General features: G+C 42.9%; 1 protein-coding gene across 3 annotated transcripts; it reads left to right on the top strand.

Annotated features, from left to right (window-relative positions):
• Positions 1-966: 966 nt before the first annotated feature.
• Positions 967-26,252, top strand: FAN1 (FANCD2 and FANCI associated nuclease 1). Of its 3 annotated transcripts, XM_042474867.1 has the most exons (15): positions 967-985; positions 3,814-5,145; positions 6,414-6,554; positions 8,218-8,413; positions 10,337-10,570; positions 10,849-10,980; positions 12,019-12,127; positions 12,557-12,676; positions 13,442-13,606; positions 15,354-15,522; positions 16,933-17,036; positions 17,818-18,012; positions 18,328-18,456; positions 21,841-21,978; positions 23,991-26,252. In XM_042474867.1, exons 2-14 carry the CDS (start codon positions 3,912-3,914, stop codon positions 21,976-21,978), a joined length of 3,066 nt encoding a protein of 1,021 aa, XP_042330801.1. In that variant the 5' UTR covers positions 967-985; positions 3,814-3,911; the 3' UTR covers positions 23,991-26,252. The 3 variants fall into 3 exon arrangements, with proteins under 3 accessions (XP_042330801.1, XP_042330800.1, XP_042330802.1); XM_042474866.1 differs by lacking the exons at positions 967-985; positions 23,991-26,252 and adding an exon at positions 2,514-2,620 and having other exon boundaries at positions 21,841-22,117; XM_042474868.1 differs by lacking the exons at positions 967-985; positions 12,557-12,676; positions 13,442-13,606; positions 23,991-26,252 and having other exon boundaries at positions 21,841-22,117.
• The last annotated feature ends 297 nt before the right edge of the window (positions 26,253-26,549 follow it).

Here is a 26,549-nt window from a genome sequence, read left to right as displayed (position 1 = left end):
CCACGGTCCTGTGCCGGCTAATGGAAGGAGCAGGTAAACGCAATTCATTTCAAGTGACAGAAGTACAGCAGTAAAAAAGGAAAAACCCTCCTTTTGCTTAGGGAGCACTTAGGGAGAAACAAAGGCGTTTGCCGTTCGCTATTAGGAGCTGCTGGGTTAGACCCAAGCCCTGTCTTTTCCAGGATTTGGCTTTTTGCAGCATCCGTTTGCATCAGATGCAGGACCTGAAGGCAAAAATCCCAACACAAATAGGGTCCCTAGTGTCTAGTATTTGAGGGAATACTGCCCATGAATATGGAGGCTCATTCTAGCCATCAATGGGGTACACACTTGTCCCTCCATATTTGCTAGGGTTAGGGGCACAAGACCCTTGTGAATATGGAAAAAACACAAATGGCAAAAACACAGTGTTTTTACCTGAGAGGACACCTCTCTAGGAATCTCTAGGTCCTCCAGCGCAACTCTGTGGTCAACATCCAACAGACACTGACCATAGAAATTGCGCTGGAGGAGCTACAAAGGCCTAGTAGAGTATTCTCTCTAGGAATCTCTAGGTCTTTTGGTGCAACTCTGTGGTCAACGTCTGACAGACGCTGACCATACAAATGCACTGGAGGAGCTACAAAGGCCTAGCAAAGTATTCTCTCTAGGAATCTCTAGGTCTTTCAGCGCAACGTTGACCACAGAGTTGCACTGGAGGACCTAGAGATTCCTAGACAGAACATATTAAATCTGTGAATAAACAAATCCACAAATAGCGAAGCCACAAATATGTAGGGATGAGTGTATTGCCCCTGAATGTGGAGGCTCATTCTAGCCATCACTGGCTCATATCTATTGATTGATGTCTCTTCCCGAAGGATTCAGGCCTGTATAACATATGGCCAGGGGCCGCATGTGGCCCGCCAAACAATTTCCAGCGGCCCAACAGGAGATGGGGCAACTTCCTATGGGACATGCGGTAGTCAGTCAGCCAACGTCTCAAGTAAGGTCCACACAGGGATGTAGCCGTGGGGGGGGATCTGGGGGTCCGGACCCCCCCCCTTCCATTAGAAAAATGAATGGTGTGTGCTGCTGCGCCGCCGCACTCAAGCCCCATTATAATGGTGGCACTTAGTCTGGACCCCCCCCCCTTCCTAAAATCCTAGCTACGTCCCTGGTCCACAAGCCTCCTCCACTGTCCAGCCTTGCTCCCAAGCTCTCCTTCACCATCCTTCCAATGCCAATGCTGCTTGAAATAAGTCCCAGCTAAATGGAGAATGAGGAGGGAGAAAAGAACTAGACATGCATTTAAAAACCCTTGCAAAAGGAACTTTGGTGTCAGAGTCCCTATATAAAACTCCCAATTCAAAAAGCCATTTATAGTAGTCTACTTTATACGAAAGAGATGACAAAATGAAGGACACCCGGAACGGAGAGCCATACGAAGATGAGCCCCAGATTCCGGAAAGCGAGGTGGAAGCTGCAATAAGAGAAATGGCGGAAAACAAATCAACAGGAACAAATCCTTCCAACTTTCTTCTTGCTTTTACGACTGTGTATTTCATGACAAAGTATCTGCATTAATTTAGACTTTTATAGTACTGTATTGTTTTAACTTGGTTACAGTTAATACTGGATTAATTTTAAAGTCTTGCTTATGGATTTAGTTAGGCTTTTGTTTCTGTTTCGGATGGTTGTTTTCTCTCCTTTGCAAAGTGGTACGTAAAGCCTGTGGTGCTATACAAATAAACGTAACGAATATCTAATAACAGATGATATTCCAATTGAACTGCCACAATCTGCGGCCCGAAGGACTTTAGCCTATTTTAATTTGGCCTTTGCCTACTTCCAAGTTGTTCAGGTTTGATCCAATTGAACCTTTTCAAGTTCGGTTTTGCAAACTTATATTCTTTGCATGGCAGTATGGCACCAACCTTAGGACTCTTTGCAGGATCATTCATAACTGCAAAAGAGGACGAGGCCCTGCAAAATGTAGGACATTCAAGCAAACCAAACCAAATCAAAACTTTAAGGATAAAACACTCATAGCATTAGCCCTTTTCGAAATGGGAGGATTATTTTGGCAATCCTCCTGGGCAAAAGGTTGAAGTGGAGGACTTGTCCTGGAAAAGGAGGACTCCTGGTCACTCAGGGACCACTGCATTCAGTCCCATATATTATATAGAAACCTCAAAGCAAATTCTTGGTGGGTGGGTAGGTGGGTTGAAAACCCCAAAAAAGTATAGGTGATGGAGCAAATCTGAGGTCATTTTTGGATTCAGCACCCCAAATTCCTATAAAAACCACCATGCATTTTTTAAAAGTATATTTTTATGACCCCCAGTTTTGCAAAAACTATATATTCTCTACCATTTAGCAAGAGAGAGATAAGCAATAGGGGGAATCGATCGCTCCGGCATCGGCAGGAGGACAAGCCTAATTTCTGGGATGGATTGAGAATGCCTAGCCCTTAGACTGTGAAAGAGCAGCAGAATGAGCTTGCAAGACAGAGGGCCACGTTGCGCATGTGCCTCCTTTCGAATGGGCTTGCTCTCTGCCCGGGATTCTTTTTGCCTTCTGCGCCTGCGCGGCCCAGCTCCAGCTGTCTTTTTCAATGGCATGGATTTTGCAAAGTGCGGTGGGTGCTCCAAGCAGGCTTTTAATCTCAGCTTTTTATTGTTGCATTGTGTTTTTCTGTTAATTAGTGTTGCATTGCACCTGTTGGCACCTTTTTGGGGTATTGCACCTTTTCATTTCTCTTGCAAAATGCAGCCCAAGGTGGAGGTTGCATGCATTGGAGCCCTCTTGCAAACTTTGTTAAAGATATAGAATCATGGTATCATTTAAAACTTGGGAATGGAAGGAGAGCCTGAAATGCAAGCTTTGCTCCTTTGGGGAGTCATTGGGAAACCTTGTTTTAAAACAGCCATGGCTAAGGCCTGGTGTTTTCTATAAGGGTTCACTGCTTTACTTAGTCTCTCTGTTTTAGGCTTTGTAGTTTTTCACCTGGAGGTTTGTCTGGCAACCATTCCAGCTTTTCAAATGAATGGAAAGGGGATATATATATATATATATATATATAAATATTACACACACACACCTGTTTCTTATTGTTAAAGATGAACATAATATTACAATTATTTAAATAATATATATAGATATATATATATATAGTGTTTCTTATCAGTGTCAATGATAATGTATAATAAAATAAGTGCTTCATATATATATATATATACACATAGACATATACACTGTTCTTATGTCAGTGATAAGATATACAAATAATAAATTATATATATATATATATAGTGTTTCTTATTGTTAATAGAGTTACATATAATAAAACCTTATATATATAATATATATATATAATAGTTTGTCAATGAGATGAATATAATAAAAATCATTATATATACTGTATAGTGTTCTTAAATTGTAAATAAAATGTACATATATATACATGTTTCAGAACTAAGTGGATGTTTGCTTAGGTCCAAGGAAGGTGAAAGGTTTGTATTATTAGATTATGTAGTATGAAGTGATGTAGGATTAGAGTATTTAGCCTCCATAGACTATTTAGAGCATTTAATATTTAATTCAAGAGCCAGAGCAGTGCAGTGGTTTGAGCTTTGGACTATGACTCTGGAGGCCAGGATTCGAATCCTAGCTCAGCCATGAAACCCATTGAGTGACTTAAGGCAAGCCACACTCTCTCAGCCTCAGAGAAGGCCATGGCAAGCCTCCTCTGAACAAATCCTGTCAAGAACGACGGCAGCAATATTGTAAAAATTTGATATTGATCCCTTAATTCTTTTTCTCTTTTTACAGCTGCTTAGAAGAGGCTGTTTGAAAGCATGAAACAAGAGGTATTTCTGTTTGTTTAAATGAGGGAATGCCTCCATTTGTCACACTAATAGGTTCTCGCAATGGCTGGAAACAGGCTTCCGGAAAATAAAAAGCCTCGGCTAAACCTCAGCAAAACCAAGAGAAAAGCGGCAAGCGGCGTGGAAGCGAAAGAGGACTCCTCTTTAGCAATGCCTTCCTCTTCCTCCATCGCTTCCTTTTTCAACAACGTCCCTCCTGCCAAAATTTCTTGCCCTTTGTGCGGCCAGATCGTCTCGAGATACGGAATCAACAAACATATAGATGAAGTTTGCGAAAAGAGCCAACGCGACGACGTGGTTCTGGTCGACTCAGGTACGGTTCCTTTGGCGGATGTTTTGAGTCCGTATTTTGCAAAGAACGCCTCGACGCCGGAAAAAAATCCGAATCCCCCAGGAGCAGATGACTGTGAACGAAAGGCACTTGCAGGAGGAGAGACAAGTCCTTATTTTAAGAAGGGGGCCGGTCGGGCGTTGAGCGATGGGCAACCTGGTAAGGTTGACACGGTAAGGAGTATCTCCTTAGGAAGCTTGTCGACCAAATTGTCCAGGAAACGTCGCGCCCGAGGTGGTGATGGGGCTTCATCTCTGGGCAGCAAAGCCTGTGAGAAAATGGTAGACCCAAACCCAAAAGACTCCACTTCCATGGGAGGGTCCCAGAAAGAGAACCAGTTGCCGTTGGCAAGGTTTCAAGAGTGCCCCAGTTCGAAAGAAGGTCCAACAAATCAATATGGAGCTCTGGATTTGGTCAATGATTTTGACGTTTCGTCATTACCGTTGGGCGATCCGGTTTGCAGTGAACTTGGACTTTCAACCGGAGCCAAGGAGCCACCAAATGTCCCCAAGAACGGCCCAGTTTTGGACCTTCAGAGGCTCCAAGTATGTCCATCAGCTTCCTCTGAATTGCCAACCGGAGACGCTTCTTCTGCCGAACAAGATCCAATATTCAAGGCGGGAAAGAAATGCCATAACCCAGTGCCTAATGTCTCTTCTTTGGAAGACGATGGTATGGAAGTACTTCCTATGGAAGGTCACAGAAATGCAAAAAATGAAGCGAGGGGTGATAGTGGCTCAGGAGCTTTAGGAGAATCGCCTCCCATCAAAAGTAATTTCGAAACTGTCCTCGGTGTTCCTGGACCTGATTCGGATGCAGAAGGTCATCCGTATTATCTCAGGAATTTCCTGATGGTCCTGCAAGCCGTTTTGGAGAATGAAGATGATCGGAGGCTCTTTGATGAGCAAGATTTGGAAACCGTTGCTAAATTCTACCGGTTATCGGGTAGGTATTTGTGGTGGTTATTGTTGCTGGTCCTGTTAGAGTTTAATAGCGGAGTTTAATACAATGACAAAGGCTGCTTCGTATCAGAATAAATAAAGACCAAAGTTATTTGCAGAAGCCTTCTGCAACCTGTTTCCTTCCAGGTGTGTTGGGACTACAACTCCCATCATCTCCAGCCACCATCCATAGGTTGAAAAAACAGTAATTTAGGCTGCATTCACTTCCAGGTTGGAATCACTTTAACTGCCATAGATCAAGGCTGTGGGATTCTGGGGGATTTGTAGTTTTGTGAGGCTTTCCAGAGAGCTCTGGTGCCACGACAAACTATACATCCTAAGAACCCATCACATGGAGCCATGGCAGTTAAAGCAGAGTCAAGCTGCATTATTACTACAGGGTAAATAGAAAAGGTTCTGCCTGCAAGGGAAGTTAATTCACAAAATAGGGAAAGAAATAGAAGGAGCTACGGAAGAATTAAGAAATGTAAGTTTCCTTGACTCCCAAGTTTGAGAGGGAAAGTTTGGCATGGACAGTGATGAATATGGGTGCATCTGCATTGCAGAAATAATTCACTTTATTTGCTATGGCTCCATCCTATGGACTTCTGATATTTGCAGTTTGATATGGCACCAGAGCTCTCTGACAGAGAAATAGCTCACAAAAACGACAAATTCCACAATTCCATTGCATTGAGTTACGTATTATAATAAACTGTGTTACCGTTTGCCCCATTGCTTGAAGCGCTGAGCCTTGTAGTACTTCTTTATCTCTTGCAGTAATTAACTTCTTAATCCAGTTAGAAATACTGGGCCGAATGCTGGGTAGTAAATTCAGGCAGGGAATATTTTTCCCTAATCAAACTCGGCTTTCTCCAGTCTTTAGAGAGTCCTCTTAGCAGCAAGTCTTCCCTTGCTTAATTTAAGAACACTGGTGGCAAAATGGATCTCAGTAGCCGCTAGAATGGATTTTTCTATTGATCCGAGAAACCTACAAAAGCTGAAGAGTATGGAGCTGTGCCATTTTTCTTTCCATGCACTTTAATCCTAATTTCTCAAGGGGGAAAAATGGCTTAATTTTAATCACAGGCCAGACGTTTCAGCTTTTAACTTGGGCTTCGATCAGATGCAATTAAAACATGTTAAGAGAGAAGATCTTGCAGATCTCCTGTTTATGTTTTGCAAGTGGATGTGTGCTGTTCAACTCATTTTTGAGAGTGTTTTTAAGATTCATTTATCCTTTCCCCACTACTCTTTACAATTTGGCTGCAGCTGGAGGGCAGAAGCTATACGTCAGGCTTTTCCAACGTAAGCTGAGCTGGATCAAAACGAATAAAATAGAATACGCTGAGATCAGCCAGGATCTCTCGCCTGTCATCGGAGAGTTGGTTGAAGCTGGATTCCTTCAATCAGGTAAGTCTATTGAAGCATCAAGATCAGTATGTAGAGAGATCTTATGCACCTTTGAGACTAACTGAAAGAAAGCACTTGACAGCATGAGCTTTCCTAGACTGAAGTCTACTTCCTCAGATGCATCTGAATAGAAAGTCTAGGAAAGAAGTCTATGAAAGCTCATGCTACCAAATTCTCTCTTTCAGTTAGTTTCAAAGGTGCTACAAGATCTCTCTGCATACTGATTCTACAGACTAACATGGCTACATCTGTGAAGCAGCAAGATAGACAGTGTTGGACAAGCTGGACTCCATAATAATAAAATAATAATAACATTGCCTCTGGGAAAAGAAAACACTTGTGGTTCCAGGAGTGATACGTACCCTGGATCATTTCCAAACAGATTGACTGAACATCTGAGTGGATTGCCATAGAAGAATCACAATAGTGCAATTGAAAAAAGTGATGCTGCTTGGAGCATCCAACAATAAAGTGGGCCCTTGGCATCTGTTGGGTTCCTGGATCCTCTGTGGATACCCAAATCCATGCATGCTCAAGTCCCATTAAATACAAGGGCATAGTAAAATGGTGTCCCTTAGATAAAATGGCAAAATCAAGGTTGGCTTTTTGGAAGCTTGCGTATTTTTGGAATATTTTCAAGCTGTGGATGGTTAAATCCGTGGATAAAGAATCCGAGTATGAAGGACCTCACCGATTCCTAGATTCTTTGGCAGAGTCTGAATCGCTGATGGCCAAAAACACCGCTCAGTAGCATCTGCTAGACTGTCAAATTAACAACAGCAAACAATAATAAGCCATGTTGGTTTTCTTTAGTTAAAAAAAGGAGCCCCCTAAGGCTTTGGAGAAACATTTCAACCTTTTAGAATGAAAACCAACCAACATACATCAAGATGAGTCTCCCTTTTCCAGGTCATAAATCCAAATTATTCCAAAATGGTCTACATGGGTGCCAATAATGCAGGTTGAATATCCTTCTCCAGAAATCTATAATGCTCCAAAATCCAACAGATGATGATGATGTTGATACAAAAACTTTGTTTCAACCAGAAAATTAATAAAAATACTGTGAATAAAATTACCTTCAGGTTATGTGTATAAGGTGTATGTGGAACATACATTAATTGTGTACTTAGACTTGTATCCCATCTCTGAGATATCTCATTATGTATATGCATGCCTTGTAGCACCTTTGAGACTAAGTGAACGATAGAAGTTGGTAGCATGAGCTTTCCTAGACTTAAGCGAACCAAATGCATCTGAGAAAGTAGACTCAAGTCTATAAAAGTTCATGCTACCAACTTATTTTTTGCAATTAGTCTCAAAGGTGCTTCAAGATGCCTTTGCATTCTGATATTCCAGCTTTAACACAGCTATATGTTTGAATTCCATACATATATGCATGTATTCCAAATCTAAAACACTTCTGCTCCCAAGTGTTTTGGATATGGGAGACTCAACCTGTAACAGGAGAGTCTGCAAATCATCTGGTGTCAAACATGGCTTTCTGATTTGCATTTTGATTTGTGAATGTGTAGAATGAAGTTATGGAGTCCCTTGGTTACCATAAGTAGCAAAAGAATGGGAATGTATTTTGATTTTTTTTGCATTGCTGCTCACTGATTTTATATATATATATATTCATTCTCCCATCTCTTGTCTGCAGAGACAGAATTACAGGATCTGTCTGAGGTTCTTGATTTGCTGTCAGCCCCTGAGCTGAAGACTTTAGCAAAGACGTTCCACTTGAGAAACCCGAATGCTCAGAAACAGCAAATCCTTGAAGATTTCCTCCGGCTGGCAAAACAACGCTCCTTTTTCAGCTCAAACCAGGCCGGCGTTGGAAGTGTGATTCTGAAACGGTAGCCTATTTTTACAGTGGTCCCTTACTAAAATATAAGAATAAGCAGCAGTTACCTGTATTGTGCAGCAAGAAAAGCTGGATTCTGCAACTTGAATAAACAAAGATGCAAATCATGATGCAGAATGAATGATGCACATTAAATTACCTTGGAACCGTTGCTTTTCTTGGGAGTAACTGGTTTTGCAAAGATGACTACTTTTTCATTTATTTCTGTTATAAGTGTAGTCATTAAGAATTAACAATAATCTATATTGTTTATAACCATAAACAATAACTATGGAGCCACAGCACTTAAGGTGGTATCAAACTGGATTATTTCTGCAGTGTAGATGCACTGCAAGGAGAACACACAGCAGTTGTATTTCACCATGATGGGTTGCCAGATTTTTAAGCCTGCAGAAAGGCAGAGAAATAAGAGGAACAGTGTAGTTGGAGTGGATTATTTTTGGAGGGCAGGGGCTTGACAGAGGTTTAAACTGTCTGGCTGTTCAGGCTTCCTGTGATGGAAGTCTCTTTTTCGCTTGAGGAAATGCTATGCTTTTCCCCACCAAACTAACCCAGTTTCTGCCTCAGCTCAGCAGACGCCTCCCAGGAGATGCTATTTCTGCTCCTGTTATAATTTGCACTTGAACTACATGCTAATTTTAAGCAGAGGGTTTATCTTGGTTGAGGCGTGCATAATTCTGGAGGAGTATCTCCTCGCTTCAGCTGCATCGGAGGGGAGGAACAAGGCTAGGGATTAAAAGGGAAGGATGAGGAGGGATAGAGAGGAGGCGATGGAGCCGTGTCGATATATTTTTGGACAAAGAGGAGCCACTGAAGAGGGCAGGAGAATTGGGGGCTCTTTATCTTGTTTATTTGCATTCTATTTTAATGCCCACATTTATGCGTTTTTTAATTTTGTAATCCGCTTTGTATCCCGACTTCGAGGGAAAGCGAGATACAAATAAATATAATAATCATTATTTGTTTATTAATTAATATTTCTGTTCATCTCTTTATCATGGGATCTCAGTGCGGTATATAGTATAAACAGTTCTGAACAAAACAAGCATTTTAACTTTTGGAGCAATGCTTATTGTTTGTAGTAGTAGTACAGTATGATCCCTGTATACACGGGGGATATGTTCCCAGAATTACCATGGATAGCGAAAATTGCAGATAATGGTGAACCCTGTATTTCTGGTGGAAGTCCACCATAGAGTCATGCTAGAGGACTTCCAGAGAGAGGTGTATTTATCATGAAATAAACTGACCCCACTACAACCCTCTAGTAGCAGGTTGTAGAAGGCAATAGGTGTCCTTTTGGACTCTTCTTGGGGGGGAAGGATCCTTTAAAAGCTCCAAGAGGATAATTTTGGCCTGTTACAGACTGCCAAAATAAAGCTGCCTCGGGTCTCTTTGGAGGTATGCTGTTTAAATGATGCATGCATCCTAAGAATCAGGAAGCTGCACCAAAGCTGCACTCCAGTGCTTAAGAATGGAATGTGGTTTTGGTGCGACCTCCGGACTCTTAGGACCCATGCATCATTTAAATAGCATACCTCCAAAGAGATCCGAAGCAGCTTTATTTTGGCAGTCTGTAACAGGCCTGAGTCTTCCTGAAGTTGTCTGCAGAAATGGAGCTCGTTGCTTGTCCTCCTTTGGCCACTATCTGGTTGCCCAGCTGGAGGACAGATCAGGCTGAATGCTTGGGGAAGGAAAGAACATGCAACTACACCTAGCAGTGATTTCTCCTCCGCCATCTTGTTGCATGTGGATCTTAGACATATGAGCAGACTAGATGTACAGCGAGATCAGATTCCAACAAGTGTGTTGATTGTGCAGTTAATATTTCCAAGTCTTTGCAAAAGGGATGAGAGTTTGGATCTCATGTTTACGTTTTCTGGTCTTGCTTTTTTTTGGGTCTTGTGTGCTGCAGGGCAAAAGAGCTGGCTGGGAAGTGTGTCCGGATTTGCAAAGGGCCTCGGGCGGTCTTCTCTCGGGTGTTGCTCCTCTTCTCCTTATCTGACCCAACGGAGGATGAAGAAGCAGGGAGTGGAGGCCAGGGACAACTCTCCACTGTCCTCATGGTCAACATGGGCCGGGTGGCCTTCCCCACTTACAATGTCAACAGAAAAACACCAATATTTGAGGATCGTGATGATTTTATCAGGTAGGAAGAAAGGCTTAGTCTACTTCCCTCCACCTTTCCTAGCATTATTTTTTCTAAGGAGTAGTATCTTCTCATGATGTGGTCAAAGTATTGCAGCCTCAATTTAGTCATCTTGCCTTCCAGGGAGAAGTCCAACTTGATCTGTTCAATGACCCATTTGTTGTCTTCTTGGCCATCCATGGGATCCTCAGCACTCTTCTCCAGCCCCACATCTCAAATGAGTTAGTTTTCTTTCTCTCTTCTTTCTTACTGTTGCATTTATTTTTAATTCCAATTAGATATGCCACTGCTGCACACCTGTCAAATGACGTCTCCGTGGCTCAGGCTAATGGAAACTGGAAAGAAGGCCACAACCTCTACAAGGCTGCAAAAGTAGCCTGGGAAGAGTTGAAAGATCACCCTTCTCTAAGGTATTGATGCAATGCGTTTGCAACTGTGACTAGACCAGCTGGTCCCAACTTGGCACATGTCATGTGTGTTGGACTACATCTCCCATCATCCTTGGTCAGCACAGCCACGGGGGGAAGGGGTGATGGATGTGGTGACCAAATGGTCTGGAGGGCACCAACGTTGGGAGAGGCCTGACTAAAGTGAGATCTAATTTCTGGAACAGGTGTTCTCAAAATGGTGCCAGAAAGTGGCCATTTTGAGAGGGACTGCAGAGGAAAATGGCGATATTTGGAAACAGTCTTGTATTTTGGGGAGTAGGGTGGAGAGGAGAATTGTTATGGGGCGACAATGCTGTCATCCCACTCCCCAACAATTACACTCCTTGGCTTAAACCTAGGACCTTTTGGAGGCAATGGATCTGCTCTTCCATGGACTAGTTGCACTTTTGCACTACGTGTATATGTGCCTTCAAGTCCCCTATCAACTTACAACGACCAAATTAACTTCATAGGATTTTCCTCTGGAATAGAGCCTACAGCACCTTGGGATTCATTGGCGGTCTCCTATCCACGTATGAACAAGAGCTGAGCCTGCTTAGCTTCCAAGATTAGACAGGATCTGTGTCTGTGTCTTCAAATCTCTTGTCAATTTATGGTGACCTCATGAATTTTGTTGGGTTTTTTAAGGCAAGGAAGACTCAGAAGTAGTTTTGCCAGGTCCTTCCTCTGAAACAGAACCTGCAGCACCTGATACTCATTGGTGGTCTCCCATCCAAGTACTAATCAGGACTGACCCTTGTTAGAGTCCATGATCAGTCAGGATCCGGTACCTGCGTGTATGTGTATTTGCATCTTCAGTTCTGTTGACTTATGGAGACCCATGAATTTCATAGTTTTCTTAGGCAAGGAATACCCAGAAGTGGTTTTGCCAGCACTGCAGGATAGGAGAAATACATTCATAGGGAATTATTTCTCCATCATACCACCTTTGTTTTAATTCTAAACTCTTATCAATCTGTATCTGTTGCGACTTTTGTGGTTTGTGGCTTCCTCCCATAGGCATCACGCTGCCCTGCCCGAATACCTGAGGCGTTTCACGGTCGGTTGGGTGTATACACGTATCCTCTCCCGTGGAGTCGAGATCTTGCAGAGGCTTCACATGTACGAGGTAAGAAAGCAGAGAAGCAAATTGCAGACACTGGTTGGCCCTTTCACATTATACAGTTAGAGCAGTATGATTCCACTTTAACTGCCAAGGCATATATCCTCTGGAATCCTGGAACTTGCAGTTTAAGGAAAGTTATTAAGAATTTTCTGCCAGAAAGCAATGCTGTTTTTGTGTGCCTTCATGTTGCTTCTGACTTATGGCAATCCTATCCTGGGGGTTTCTTGGCAATATTTGTTCAGAGGTGGTTTCCCCTTGCCATCCTCGAGGCTGAGAGAGTGCGACTTGCCCAAGGTCACCCAGTGGGTTTCCATGGCTGAGCCAGGATTCAAACCCTGGTCTCTAGAGTCATAGTCCAATGCTCAAACCATTACATTAAGCACTGGGAGAGGTCTGCCCCTCTTCTCACCAGTATCTTTGCGTTGCATCCAGGAGGCTGTGGAGCAGCTGCAAGACCTGTTGGCTCAGGAGATTTATTGTATGGACAGCCGGGGACGATGGTGGGATCGACTGGCTCTCAACTTGCACCAGCACTTGAAAGACACAGAGAAGGTAACACACCTCTCTCTGTCCTCTTTGCTGCATGGTCAGGCTTTCAAAAATGTCCTTTTCTGGATTCCCAGCCAGCCTTGTCTGTCTCTGTCCTTGCTGCCACCACAAAGACAAGCAGAGCTTTGGAAATAGTACCTTTTTCTGGACGACCACATCCCAAAATCACAGTAACTGCCATTGATTACTTCTATCCTCACTGCAACTTCAAAGACAAAACTTTGGAAAAGACACTTTTGAGGGGTAGCACTTCTCCATTACACCTCCCACTGCAAATACACACACACACACATACAGGCCCTGAACTGCACTCCCGCAACCTTTCTATGGACACTGTCAAATAAGAATTCTTGCCCTCCATGCAATTTTTCTTCCATCCTTGAATTTCTAGCATTGCAGTGATTTAAAACTGCAGTAAAATATTTAGAAATATTCTAAGTTTTCCTAGTATTCTATTTTTCTTGGATCCAATTGAGAAGAAAGGCAGCCTATAAAATCAATCAATAACATACTGTTTAGGCATCCAAAAAAGGAAGGGGAAGGGGGAGTTACCAAGGAAGTGTGAACATGCTTTCTAGGAATGACTGATTTCCAGTGTCTCACTGTCTGCATTGCTAGACCTTTGGAGACTGAAGGGAAATGTCACTGGGAAGGCAGAACTCTTACATGCAAGTGCAAAGCATTCATTTTGACATGCCTCCTGCAGCCACATCTTTGTTCTCTGGGATTCCCTCTATATGTATGTGTCATGGCATGGTTCTCTTCCAGGCTGTTCAGTGCATCCGGAAAGGTCTCCTGGACCCATTTGTCCGCACCGGCCACCGGCTTTCCCTCTCCCAGCGAGCTCAGAAGATCAGAGAGTCCCCGGTGTGTAAGAAATTCAGGTCTGTCTTGCAAGACTTGCCTCTCCTCCATGTGGAAGACGTTGCCCATGTGAGTAGCTGTTGGCATCCCTTCCCTGGAGGAAAATGCTGGCTAGGTCAGACACATCGCATTCAAACATAAAGCTGTGTTGGTATGCTTAAGCATAAAAGGCCATAAAGAAATTCAGGAACACCTTTGAGACTAACTGAGAAGAAGACTTTTCTGGCATAAGTTGTTGTGGAAGGAGTCTGAAATACTCCAAAATTTGTCCACATGGGTGGCTGAGATGGTGACACCACCTTTGCTTTTTGGATGAAACTTTTGTTTCATGCACAAAAATATTGTGTATAAAATTCTCTTCAAGTTACGTGTAACATAAATTTTGTGTTTTGATTTGGTTCACATCTCCTAGACTAGAGAGACAAGGAGAAGAATCAGTTAAATAAAACATACTATGTTCCTTTTCTGTGTCATCCTGTGGATTCATTTTTTTTGAAGCTCAAATACTTTGCAAAAGTGTCCTTGAGTTGCCATTTTCAGGAACAGATTTGGCACCCATTGCCTTCTTTTCTGTGCCCAGGCAGCCATCTGGACAGCAGCTTTGGCTTTCATGCCACATTTAATTTAAAATGCTTGGGAGGCATTTTCTCCTTCCATGCTGTTTTCCTCCTATCTGTACTCCTTGCTTGAAAGTTCTCTGCTTCTGTCTTTCCTTCTTTCCTTCCTACGCGTTCGGGATCCATGGTGCAAGAACAAATTTCCCACTTGTGCAGCTTCTCGATTTGTCACTTCTCAGATTGAGTAAAATTGCTAACAAGAAGATGGCACTTGGAACACTTGATGCTTTTATTTTTAGCTTGCCATTTAAATGGTGTGAAGCAAGTTCAAGCCGGTGCCTCTTTGTTTGCATTGCAATTGATTGTTCTAAAGGAAGTTCTGCAACACAATGTTGCCGTTGTGAGTCCTTCCCTTTTAAGATTCAAGCTGCCATGCCTTCTCTCCCCATGCAATATCATTCCCCCTACTTTCTGATTCTCCTTTCTGCTTTTCTGTTCCAACTTCCAACAATCAAACTGTATTCCACTGTTGAACAGTGTGGGTGTTTTCTGTTGTTGTTGTTGTTGTCATTTTTGACTTTGACCCTAAGCTAAGGCAAACCTATCATAGGATTTTCTTGGCAAGGTATGTTCAGAGGGTTTTTCCCATTGTCTTCCACTGAGGCTAAGAGAGCATGACTTGCTCAAGGTCTTCAAATGGGTTTTCATGGCTGAGAAGGGATTCAAATCCTGGTCTCCAGAGTTATAGTCCAACACTAAAACCACTACGCCATGCTGGCTCTCATGTATTTATGGGTAATAATGATTTGATTGCTTGCGAGGCAGTGTAATATAGCGGTTTGAATGTTGGACAGTTCTGGAGACAAGGGTTGGCTATACAGTACAAACTGACTGAATGACATGGGCCAAATCACGCTTGCTCAGCCTCAGAGGAAGGCAAAGGCAATCCCCCTCTGAACAAATCTTGCCAAGTATCTGATAGAATTGTCTTAGGGTTTCCATAAGCTGGAAACAACTTGAATGCACACTACTACAACAGCAAAGATGTGGGGTTGCACATTCAGTTATGTAGCATTGCAATTCACCATAGAGGTTGCATAGAACAATCAGCACATAACTCTGTCAGCAGCTGCATTACGCATCTTGGCTTACCATGGGTTTGGTGCAAAAAAGAGGGCACAGTTGGTGTTGTGGCTGTGTGTGAGAGTGCATTGTGTGTCCCTTCTTTCTTACTCTGCCAGATCTTCTCATTTGCTCAGGTGACCATCAAAGGAAAGCTGTGCCCGCAGACCGGGATGGGGAAGTCTGTGTTCATTATGGAAGACCTCAGCATGGGAGACCAAGGAGAAGACCTTGAGCCATCAACTTTCATGTGCTCTGTGGAGGAGCTGGCGTTGGCCCACTACAAGCAGAACGGATTCAATCAAGGTGACTTGAAGTCATTCCTGTAGTTATAAGCTTGCGACCCACACTCCCTCTTGCCTCGGGTGGAATTTGCCCGTCTGGGTTTCCCCAGAAAGCCATGCCTCCATTCCCATTAGATATGATTTGGTGGATTTCCAGCTTTTATACATATATATGTACATAATGTGTGTGTGTGTGTGTATACATACATACATCTATTTATGGTAGATGTCTCCTCGGTGCATTTTTCTGATACAGGTTGAGTCTTCCCTTATGCAAAATGGTTGGGACCAGAAATGTTTTAAATTTTGGACTTTTTCAGATTTTTGAATATTTGCATCTACATCATGAAATACCTTGGGAGATGGGACCCAAGTCTAAACATGAAATTTATTTGTTTTGTATATGCCTTAACCAATATTTTGTGCACCAAACAGTTTGTGTACACTGAACCATCAGAAAGCTATGACTATGTCAGTCACCCATGTCAGCAATTCTGGATTTGGAAGTATTTCAGAATTCCAGATAAAGAAGACTCAACCTGTATTATTTTCCCTGCCCCTGCCATTTCCTATTAGCCTTAAGACTGTTCTTTCCTAGAATGCTAAGACACTAGTCCTCTGAGTTTCCAGTGATGCCAACAGAGGAAAGGAAGCCTCCCTCCAGGAGAAACACAGAGGACTGGCTTCATACTGGGCCAGCAAAATGAAAGAGTGCATCCCACTAAACAGGCTAACAGGAGGAGGGATTTTGGAGTGTTTTGGATTTCAGGATATTCAACCTGCGTATTGGTCACCCATGTGGAGAATTTTGATATATTTTGGATTTTGGAATTCTGGATACGGGAGACTCAACATTGATGTTTGTTTTCATTCTAAAAGGTTGAACTGTTTCTCCAAAGCCTTAAGTTACTGATGTGAAGGGCTTGTAATGCTGTTTTTGGCTGTACAACACAGGAAAGCAGCCATCAAAAATTTCTCAGGCTGCAATTGGTTCTGTAGTGCCAGCCTGCCTTCCTACGTAATCCATTGCAATATATCCCCCTGCCCAAACTTTGAAAACGAATTTAGACCCTCTTATCATGGGATCGCTTGCTTCATTTTTGTCTATCCTGTATCTACTGCTGGACAACTTCAGTAACTGTGTGAGGCCATTTTAGTGTAACCCTCGTCCCACTCCCATCTAAAACCCCACTCATCCATCTTAAGAGGTCTTTTGCTAGAATTTAGCAAGTAGAGAATAGAGTCAGCAAGATAATAGTAAGATAGTTTGGGCCTGTGAAAGTTTCTGTCTCTATTTTACAAAGTGTTGAGTTCGTATTAAGACTTGGTCACTGCAGTAAACCTTTACTGTTACCTTACACTTTTGTGATCAGTAGACATCCTCGGTTGCTGTTCCTTATTGGATTTATGATTTTTTGTGCTTGTGATTCAGGAATTCATGGTGAAGGATCTACGTTTAGCACTCTCTACGGCCTGTTGATGTGGGATATTCTTTTCATGGATGGCATCCCAGATGTCTTTAGGAATCATTACCAGGTACGCTTCCTTTAAAACAAAAAACTGTTTTATCTTGGAAGTGAAAGAATGTCTTATACATGTGCAGATGTTTCCCTAGGAAGCTTTTCAGAAGTCATTTTGTGCATTTTTGCCATCAGTAGCAATGACACTGGTATAATTTCATCATTGGTACTGCATAAAAGAGGTATATAGTGCCTCCTTGTGGAGTGTATGGAAGGGATAGCTCCAGGACACAGTTTCACCCCCAAATCACTGGTTGGGCATAGGGATGGTACCCAGAAACTGTCCAGCTGCCTTTGCCCCAATCTCTATACCACCACTGTACCTATACTAACAAAGATGAATCCTCTTCCAGTGATCCAACCCAATCTTGCAAAGGGATCTTTGAGAGTAACTGTGTAGAAGAAGTTGTAGCACAAACTTTCATAGACTTGGGTATGCTTCCTCAGATGCATGGAGTAATGCATTTCTATGGCTATTCATACAGTCTGGTTATAAAGGTCCCTCCTGGACAACACTTCACTCGATGCATCAGAGGAAGCAGACCAAGTCTACAAAACAACTTCTATACAGTTAATGTGAAAGGTGCTGCAAGATCCATTTATTGCATCATACAAGACTGTTTTCCTTCTTCTTTGCACAGATGTCACCAAAATGTTGATGAGTAAGTAAAACCTATAGCTTAGACATGGGCATGTGATATTTTTTGGACTACAACCCCTTAACTGGCTGGCAGATTCTGGCAGAAGTAGTCCAAAAATGCTTAATTTTTTCCCTACCTTCTGATCTATTTCCCCAGGCTTTTCCCTTGGATTTATACACCGACAGCTTTTATGAGAACCGCCAGGCAGCTCTTGAATCCAGACTCGAACTGCTATATAACGCTTCGGCTGAGACTCTACAGGACTGGATTGGCGATGTCTGGAATGCCCAGGAAGGCAAAGCAGCGGCACTTATTAGCTGGGAACGGTTCTCTTCCCTCCACCAGGCTCAAGTAAGGGAAAAAGGCTTTTCCTCCATCAGAAGCCAGTATTATTTATCAGCTATTTAGTTACTTAACTAAGTAACCTGTCCTGGCCAGACATGTGAACACATTTGTTTGAACATTTTATGTATCATTCAAAAGGGAAATCTGATAATCCATTACAAAAAAAAAGTGGGGAAAAGGGTTTAGGAGAAAACATGGGGTTCCCCCCCCAGGAATTTTCCATTTCTTTCCCCTTGGGCCTTTGCATCTCTAACAGACACACAGGATGAATGAGTGAAAATCCCTTATGTGAGAAAGGGAAATGGACTTTGACTTTTACAGAGCCTGGCGTGCTGCTTTGGGGGTCCTTTCCTGAGCGGAGTTTTCCGGCGGCTTTCAAAAGATCTGCGCCATTGCAGAGGCGGCCTCCCTGATCTTGTCGTCTGGAGAAGTGAAGACCAGCAGTTTAAGGTAAATTCCCAGCTGCGTGGTGGAGGTTGTGATGTAGAGCTCAGCAATGGGATGCACAAAATGGGGGCACGGCTTTACGTCAAAGTCAACCCCAGGGATGCTTTTGGTTGGAGACTGGTGTAGGAACAACTGGCAATTCTGATTTTAGACCACTGGGATTTATTTGTGTTTAAACTCACAATTCATCAGTTGATCAATAGATTAACTTGAGTTGGGTATAACCAGTACAATTCAGACATAGAGCTCCAACAATTGCTGGCAGCGGACTTGCACTGTTCCTCTGGCCTTTCTTTTAAAAGACAGTGTGCTGCATCCAAGTGTCTTCTGCTGTACATTTTCTCCCTTCATTGCCATAGAATTGTGGCATTAAAGAAACTGTCTGCACTCCCCTTTCCGCACCTTTCTTTAAGGGAAATAAACGATCACAAAAGATGACATCAGAACCTCTCTTTTCTTAAGGGAAGTTTTTCTATTAAAAAGGTTTCTATAGGAGCTATGATGCTGCTTTCCTTGGAATGGAAGCTGCAGACCACCCTGCATGCATTGTTTGGGTGCAGTGGCTTTGCCTCCCATTTTGATTTATGACTTGGACAGCCAGGATCATACCCAGCAGTCATGAGCGAACTGCTCCCAGCAGATATAGGCCAGGTTTTTTGAGTGTAAGGGCGGGGGAGAACTGTTACTGAACTTAGCAACACAAATCACTAAACTGAAATATTCCAAGTCTGCCTCTGGTTGACTGGGAAAAAGAAGCCTCTCACAGCTTCTGTTTTCTATCTGATATAAAGCAAAAGAGTCAGGTGTAAGACCTATGGCTTAGGGTATGTTCAGCTTAGAGAAGAGAAGATTGAAAGGTGGCATAAGGGATGTAATAATACTATGGCGGGATACAGACGGGCAGGGGAAGACGTCTTGGAGGTGTATTCTGCTGAATGCGGAGCCTCCAGACCGCCTGCCCTGGGGGCGTGGCTCAGGTGTTGGGGCTTCCACATGGGGGGCAGTGAAGACGCCTCACCTGGGGCCGTTTCTGACCCGCAGTTTCCAAACCGCCGCCTCGGAGGACGCTGCAAAGAGAGAGGCAGCTTCCTCACGGGCGGCCAAAAACGGGGCTTTTTTTTTTCTTTTGCCGGCTGGAGGATGCGCAGCTGCGCAGCTGCGGCGCTCAGCACCAGCAGCAGAAAGCATATGTGCACATTTAAAGCACCCAAGCCCCTTTAAACTTTTCCCCCCGCCCTGCCCAAGAACAAAGGTGGTCTCCTGCCACCTGGTGATCAGCTGGTGTTGGCATCCTTGTCCGCTTGCACGTTGCCAGTGTCACCAGCATCATGGATGCCTCCTCTCCTTTGGTCCCTGCGCTCTTGCTGAATCTGCAATGCAGAGCCACAGCTGTCGCCGCTGCCACCGCTGTCCCCCTGCCATCCCCCATCACCTCCTTTGTACATATGTAAATATTTAAAGTTTTAGCATGGTTAGGTGAAAATGGCGCAGGAATGTGTGTAGGGGTTCACTTTAAATTCCAAACTTTCCACGACTCTAGCAGCGCATGCGTACATGCAGCTCTAGGGTTAGGGTTAGGGTTACGAGTCTTAAAATGTGCTGCAGCTGTGCTGCAGCTTCCACACCTGCATGGCAGCTGACGCTGCAATTAAAGCCTGACTGCAAACTGCGCATGTTCCAGGACCCCGACTCATTATGCGATGCAGCAGACACGGAGCTTTTAAATGGGCAACTTAAATTAGTGGCGTAGCAATTCTGGCGTACCGCTGCAGCAGCTTACAGACGGAGATGCGCAGCTGCGCACTATATAGAAAAGAAGCGGGGGAAAGCAGCACCTTTTTAATGCCGCTTCTTCCTGCTTGGGGCGTGCGAGGGGCGTGTTCATGGCGGCATTCAGGTAAGGGCTGTCTGAAGGCTATACCTTCATGATGTTATGAACACACCCCTTTTTGCCCGTCTGTATCCCACCTATGCTATTCTGCTTTGCTCAGACCTCAACTGGAATGCTGTGCCTGCTTCTGGGCAGCCTGGTTCAAGTAGGATAAGGACAAGCTGGAAAGGTAGACATCTGGAAATCAGGTCCCACGAGGAACAGCTTAGGGAGGCAGTCTAGTGTGTTTAGCTTAGAGAAGAGCAGATTGAGAAGTGATATTATAGTCATCTTTAAATACTTGAAGGGACGGCATGTCAAATATGGACTAAACGGTTTCTGCTGCTTCAGAGACCAAAGCACAAACCAGAGGCTTCAAAGTGCAACAGAAGCGATTCCACCTAAACATTAAGATATCATGTAGTAGAGGGCCTGCTTATCAAATTTGCAGATGACACCAAATTAGGAGGGATAGTAAATACCCGAAAAGGTAGGATCAGGATCCAAAGTCACCTTGACATATAGAAGAGTAACAAAATCCATTTCAACAGAGATAATTGTAAGGAACTACAGGGCTCCCCCGGGTTACAAAATTAATTCGTTCCGCGGCGCCATTCGTAACCCGAAAAGCATTCGCAAGCCGAAGCCCCATAGGCGCTAATAGCGAAAGCCACGATTTGGTGCGAAAAAGCGCCGAAAAGCACCAAAATTTTTTTCGTAACCCGAAATAACCTTCGTAACCCGGAACAGTTTTTTTTAATGGATTTTTTTCGTAACCTGGAAATTTCGTAACGCGGCGCATTCGTATCCCGGGGTACCAGTGTATGTTTAGGCAGGAAAAATGAAACTCAAAAATAGGATTGGCTTGGTAACAGTACATACGAAAAAGATCTGGTGTCTTACCAGATCACAAGCTAAAAATGAGTCAACTGTGTGGCCAAAAAAGCCAATATGATCCTAGCCTGCGTTAACAGGAACATAGTGTCCAGACTGAGAGAAATCAGAGTACCACTGTCAAATCTAATGAGGAATGACTTAGAGACTTATTATGAAGGTGGCATGATAGGCATCTTTCAGTATTTGAAGGGATGTCATGTAGAAGTTGGAGCAAGCTTCTTCCCCCCTCCTGCTGCTCCAGAACAAGAAGTGGATTGCAATTACAAGAAAGGATTCTTCCTAAACATTAGGAACAACTGTTAGAGCTGCCCAACAAGGGAACAGACTGCCTCAGAAGATTACCCTCATTGGTTTCTGCTTTTAGGCTTGACATTAGTCACCTTGCATAAAGACACATTCAAAAAATGTGACCATCATTAATGTAAACTGCAGAAATGCTGCACACTTATAATTTAGATAAACTGCTGCATTTTCATTGTCTTCTGTTTCCTGCATGCCTTTTACAGCTCAGCTTCTGGTCTGGGTGGCATTCCTGTCCTTTAAGATTTGGTAGTCTCTGCAGTCTGACTATAGGTACTTGGAACAAAGCATTCTCTCACTCTATTTGATCATTGTTTCAGCTGGTGGAAGTCAAGGGCCCCAATGATCGCCTCTCCCACAAGCAGATGCTGTGGCTGGCTGAGCTGCAGAGGTTGGGCGCAGTGGTTGAAGTCTGCCATGTGGTTGCCATCGGAGCCAAAAGCAAACGCCTGAGCTGAGTGAGGACGTCTGCCTTAGTGCCTGGGATCAAGTGGAGCAACATGTTCCCCTGCTTCCCTTTAAAATGCTTTAAAAGATGGTGTGAGTCAGGGGAAGCTCAGTGGGGAGAAGCCTCAGATTTAAAAAAAATAAAATTAAAATGTCAAATTTTGATTTTTATTTATAAATTGTTATTTATTTTAATGTATTCTTTTTAAATTTTCTTTTTAACAAAAACAGTACATTTTAACCAAGTCTTCACTCTATATATGTAAATACATTTAGGCTGTGCATGTGATATTATAATATGGTGGTATAATTTCGGTTTTGTGAGTTGCCCATGTCACAACAGTTAGCATGACATTCAGTGGGATATATGGGAATTAGGATTTATGAATGTTAGTGCAAAAACAAGCATTGCTAAGGGTTCTGTATGGTGTGAAATGGGAGGAGGTCAGTGGGAGGGACGCCGCTGCTGGTAGGCAAACACCAGGGATGCCCTCCAAATACCCACAACTCCTGGCTGGCATGACTGGAAGCAACTAAAGCAGTGCCAGCAGCAGGTGCCGCCCCGGATCATAGAATCACCAAGTTGGAAGAGACTGCAAGGGCCATCTGGTCCAACCCCATTCTGCCATGCAGGAAATCACAACCAAAACACCCCCAACGGATGGCCACCCAGCCTCTGTTTATAAACCTCCAAAAAAGGAGGCTCTACCACACTCCCAAGGCAATATATAAACATTGAAATCGCTCCTCCCAACCCACGGTCACACAGTGTGTGTGTACACACACACACGCCCCACTCATTTCCATGCCAGCATTCTCTAAAGATGGCAGCCACAGATGCCAGTGAAACGTCAGGAATAAATTCTTCTAGAACACAGCCACGTAGCCTGAAAAACCTACCCAAAAATTATAATCTTTCCCACTGTTGAACAGCTCTTACTGTCAGGAAGTTCTTCCTAACATTGAAGTGGAATCTATGGCAATGTTCTATCATTTGTTCAGTGCAACTTTACCATTCCTTTAAGGTTCCATGGCTGAATGGTGATTTTGAACCTTGGATTCCTAGTCCCACACTGAAACCACTACAACATGTTAAAACAATAATTTTTTAAAGGCTGTTTGAATGAAAATCTTACCCTGTTAATGGAAAGTGCCAGTCTAATATCTCTGGGAAGGGATTCAGACCCTGGGAATAGCCATTAAGTAGACTTTCTCCCACCTTTGTAGCAAATATGAGTGGTAAGTTTGAAAGAAGAACCTCCTTGCAATGATCTCAAACTCACACAGACTTGCATAAGAAGATGTAGTCCTTCAGGTAGCCTGGGCCCAAGCTGTGTAGGACTTTATAGGTCATGATTATCTCTTGAAGTGCCCAGAAATAGTGTGGTAGTAGTCAGTGGAGCTGTTGTAACAAAGGAGTTTCTGTAAGTAGCCCTTATGAACAGTCTGGCTGCCCTTCTGCAGAGATGTTGCTCAACCATAGCGTTCAGCATTTCCAGCCCACCACAGGATAAGACTGATGGAAACTAGTCCACCAACACCTGAAGTGCTGAACTTTGTCTGCTCTTGCTATATCAGCAGCCTCAGGATATTTGTGCAATGTTGCACTCTCTTGGAAGGACCTAAGATCTAATGCATACCCACAAAGTCAACAGAGATTTTTAACTTTACTCTCAACCTCAGAGGAAGGAAAAGACAAACCCCCTTGGAACAAATATTGTGAAAAGAAACCCTGTGGTAGGTTTGCATTAGGGTTCCTGCATCAGCAATGACGTGAAGGCACACAACAAATGGAACAGCTAAACACACACTAAACACAATATAGAACACTTCCTTTCTGAAATCCCTGCCTTGTGGATTTTGAACCATTTTGCATGTTCAGGTAATCTTGTCAAGTGTCCCATCTCTCTTCCAATGTCCAAGAGATAAGATAAGGGTAAATATCATGAGTGAAACTATTCGCTAAATAAACTCTGGGACTACTTTGACTAACCTGGAGTAATCACTTATTTCTTTCCCCCAGAATACCTATACGGAATTTTTTTGGACTACCGAAAGCAAACAGATCCGGAACAGATCCCTACAAAAACAGGGTTGACTGTATTTTACATTACTTGGCTGTGTTTGCAAACTGTATACTTCCTGTGTGTATCAGTGTACAATACAGGAGTGTTTGATCAAATCATCGAGGGCAACTAATGTGACTCTATATAATGCAGAATGGATGATTTACTGACCAACTTTTCAAATGAAGACTGGCTCATTTCTGATTTATTTTTTTTTAAGTAACAGTAAGACCCATGTTTGAGTCTTAATAACTGGGGTAGGATGCACTATATAATGCAATGTAAAAGAAGCTCTTTTTGCTTCAGGGGCATCGTTCAGAGAAGAAATAAATATACTTAGACAGCGGTCAGATGCTCTTCCAAATCTTGCTAACTGAATTGGGCTCGCTGTTGCCATTTACTGCTTTCCCACATTGTTGTGGTGTTATAAGAGCTACTTACAACACCTTCAGAATATTTGGGAGTTAAAAACATGTTTTTCAGAGAAAATCTGTATAGCAGCTCCCTTGCAGGCGGTGTGGCAACCTCCCCAATGCTCATTGTAATCCATGGAAAATATCCAGCAATTAATCCTTTATGGCACATTCGGCACAGAGGTAAATTTTAGATTCTTGAATGATTTGGCAGAATGTAAGATAGAAGCATATAATTAACCTTCTTTGGGCAACATGCAACACTAGCAAGATAAATCATGTTGCATTTTTACAAACGTATACATCCCAGAAACCTCAAAACTAACCAGGTATTTAGCATTCAGTCATCTTCTGCTGAGGCAAAGCACACTGCAGAATTAATATTTAGAATCATAGAATCAGAGCTGGAAGACACCCCAAAGGGCCATCCAGTCCAGCCCTGTTCTGCCATGCAGGAACTCACAAACCACCCCCCATTTAAGTCACCAACTGGACAACCTCCAAGTGCAGGGCTTGCACTTTACTTTGGTGTAGGGATGTGAATGCAAACAGTTGAACCACACTCCAATGTTCCATTTAAGTATCCCTGAAATCAGTGGGACAAGATCATTGCAACTAGTCCCCTCCCCATTACCTGCTATTGGATTTAACTAAATTGGGCTCCCTCTGGATGATGGCATTGATCTCAAGCTGTCTGTAAAAAATGTCTCAGAACTGTCGTTTTTCTAAAGCCACTTTCACCCACTGGTTCAGAAAGACCAAAATGCATACTTGGTAACAGTTGAATACAACCTTAAGATGAAACCCATCCATAGTTTATGGTTGCAAGCTTCTATACATTTAACTAAGAACTGAATCCCATTGAATTAAGTAAGATTTATTTCTGAGCTGATATACATATTGCGTATTTCAGAGACAGAGTTGAGGAAGGGTTTAAAGTGAGTGGTATCCAAGCTTTTTTGTTTATTGTACTTGTAAAGAAGAAACAGTTTTCTAGTAAGGGCTGTATACAAGGAGCTTTTCTTTTTTAAATGCCATAGGGCTGGAGTCCTGATACCAGGGACTCAGAACAGTTTCTTCATGGTGCCAAGTTATCAGTGGAATGAAAGATGCAAGCCTTGGGATTGCCCTAGTGCAGTGATGGTGAACCTTTTGGAGGCTGAGTGCCCAAACTGCAACCCCAAACCCACTTATTTATTGCAAAGTGCCATGTCCCTCTGGCTTTCTAGTAACAAACTCTGGCAAACTCTGTGCTGGGACAACGGCACATATGCCCACAGAGAGGGCTCTGAGTGCCAACTCTGGCACATGTGCCATAGGTTTGCCATCACTGCCCTAGTGTTCACATTGACCTATGGGAAAAGTGGTTTGTTCCTGACCCTTCAGGGACTTCTAAACTGATTTGTCCCAATAGCTGATGTCATTTACATTTCGAAGGCATGAAGATTAGTCCCAAGTACATAGCAAGGTATATAATATTTTGTAATGGAGTTTACCATCTTTGTTGTACATACAGCTTTTGTACGAGATCAATACTTTTACAAAAGCTAAACTGCTTGAGTAATGTCTCAAGATGAAACGGAGTGAAGGGTGCAATGGGCCCTTGATGAAACACAGAGGAACTTCAATTTCAAGTGTTATTAGTGAGACTAAAATGTTTTGAGACACTATTCTTTATAAAACACAGTTCACTATTTTATGTCATACTACGTAAATAATACTGTTTCTTACTGACGAGCCATTTATAACACTTTTGAATTAAAAAAGTTTGCATTGTTTATTTTCTGTGGTCAATATTAAACTGAAACAAAAATTAAACATCCGTTCTTTTATTCATTTCAAATAATTTATCACTGCTTCTTTTCAGCAGCAAAAAGCAATCCAGCATCAAGACTTTTAAACAATGTCACAATTAAGCAACAGAAATTCCTGTTAGGGTTTTTGCAAGAAACTGGCAGACCAAAATTATTAGAGTTTCAAAGCCCCAGATTTGAGAAGAGTGTATTCACATTTCATTAACCTCTTGTGCACATTGTTTCTCAGTAACTGAATGGATGCCTCTTTCAAACCAAGATGTTCCCTTTTCACTTTTACAATAGTTAC

This window comes from Sceloporus undulatus, chromosome 6 (genome assembly GCF_019175285.1).
Source record: "Sceloporus undulatus isolate JIND9_A2432 ecotype Alabama chromosome 6, SceUnd_v1.1, whole genome shotgun sequence".
Taxonomy (NCBI): Eukaryota; Metazoa; Chordata; class Lepidosauria; order Squamata; family Phrynosomatidae; genus Sceloporus; species Sceloporus undulatus.
The sequence above is the reverse complement of the archived record's forward strand: the minus strand, read 5'-3'. Positions and strand labels throughout refer to the sequence as shown.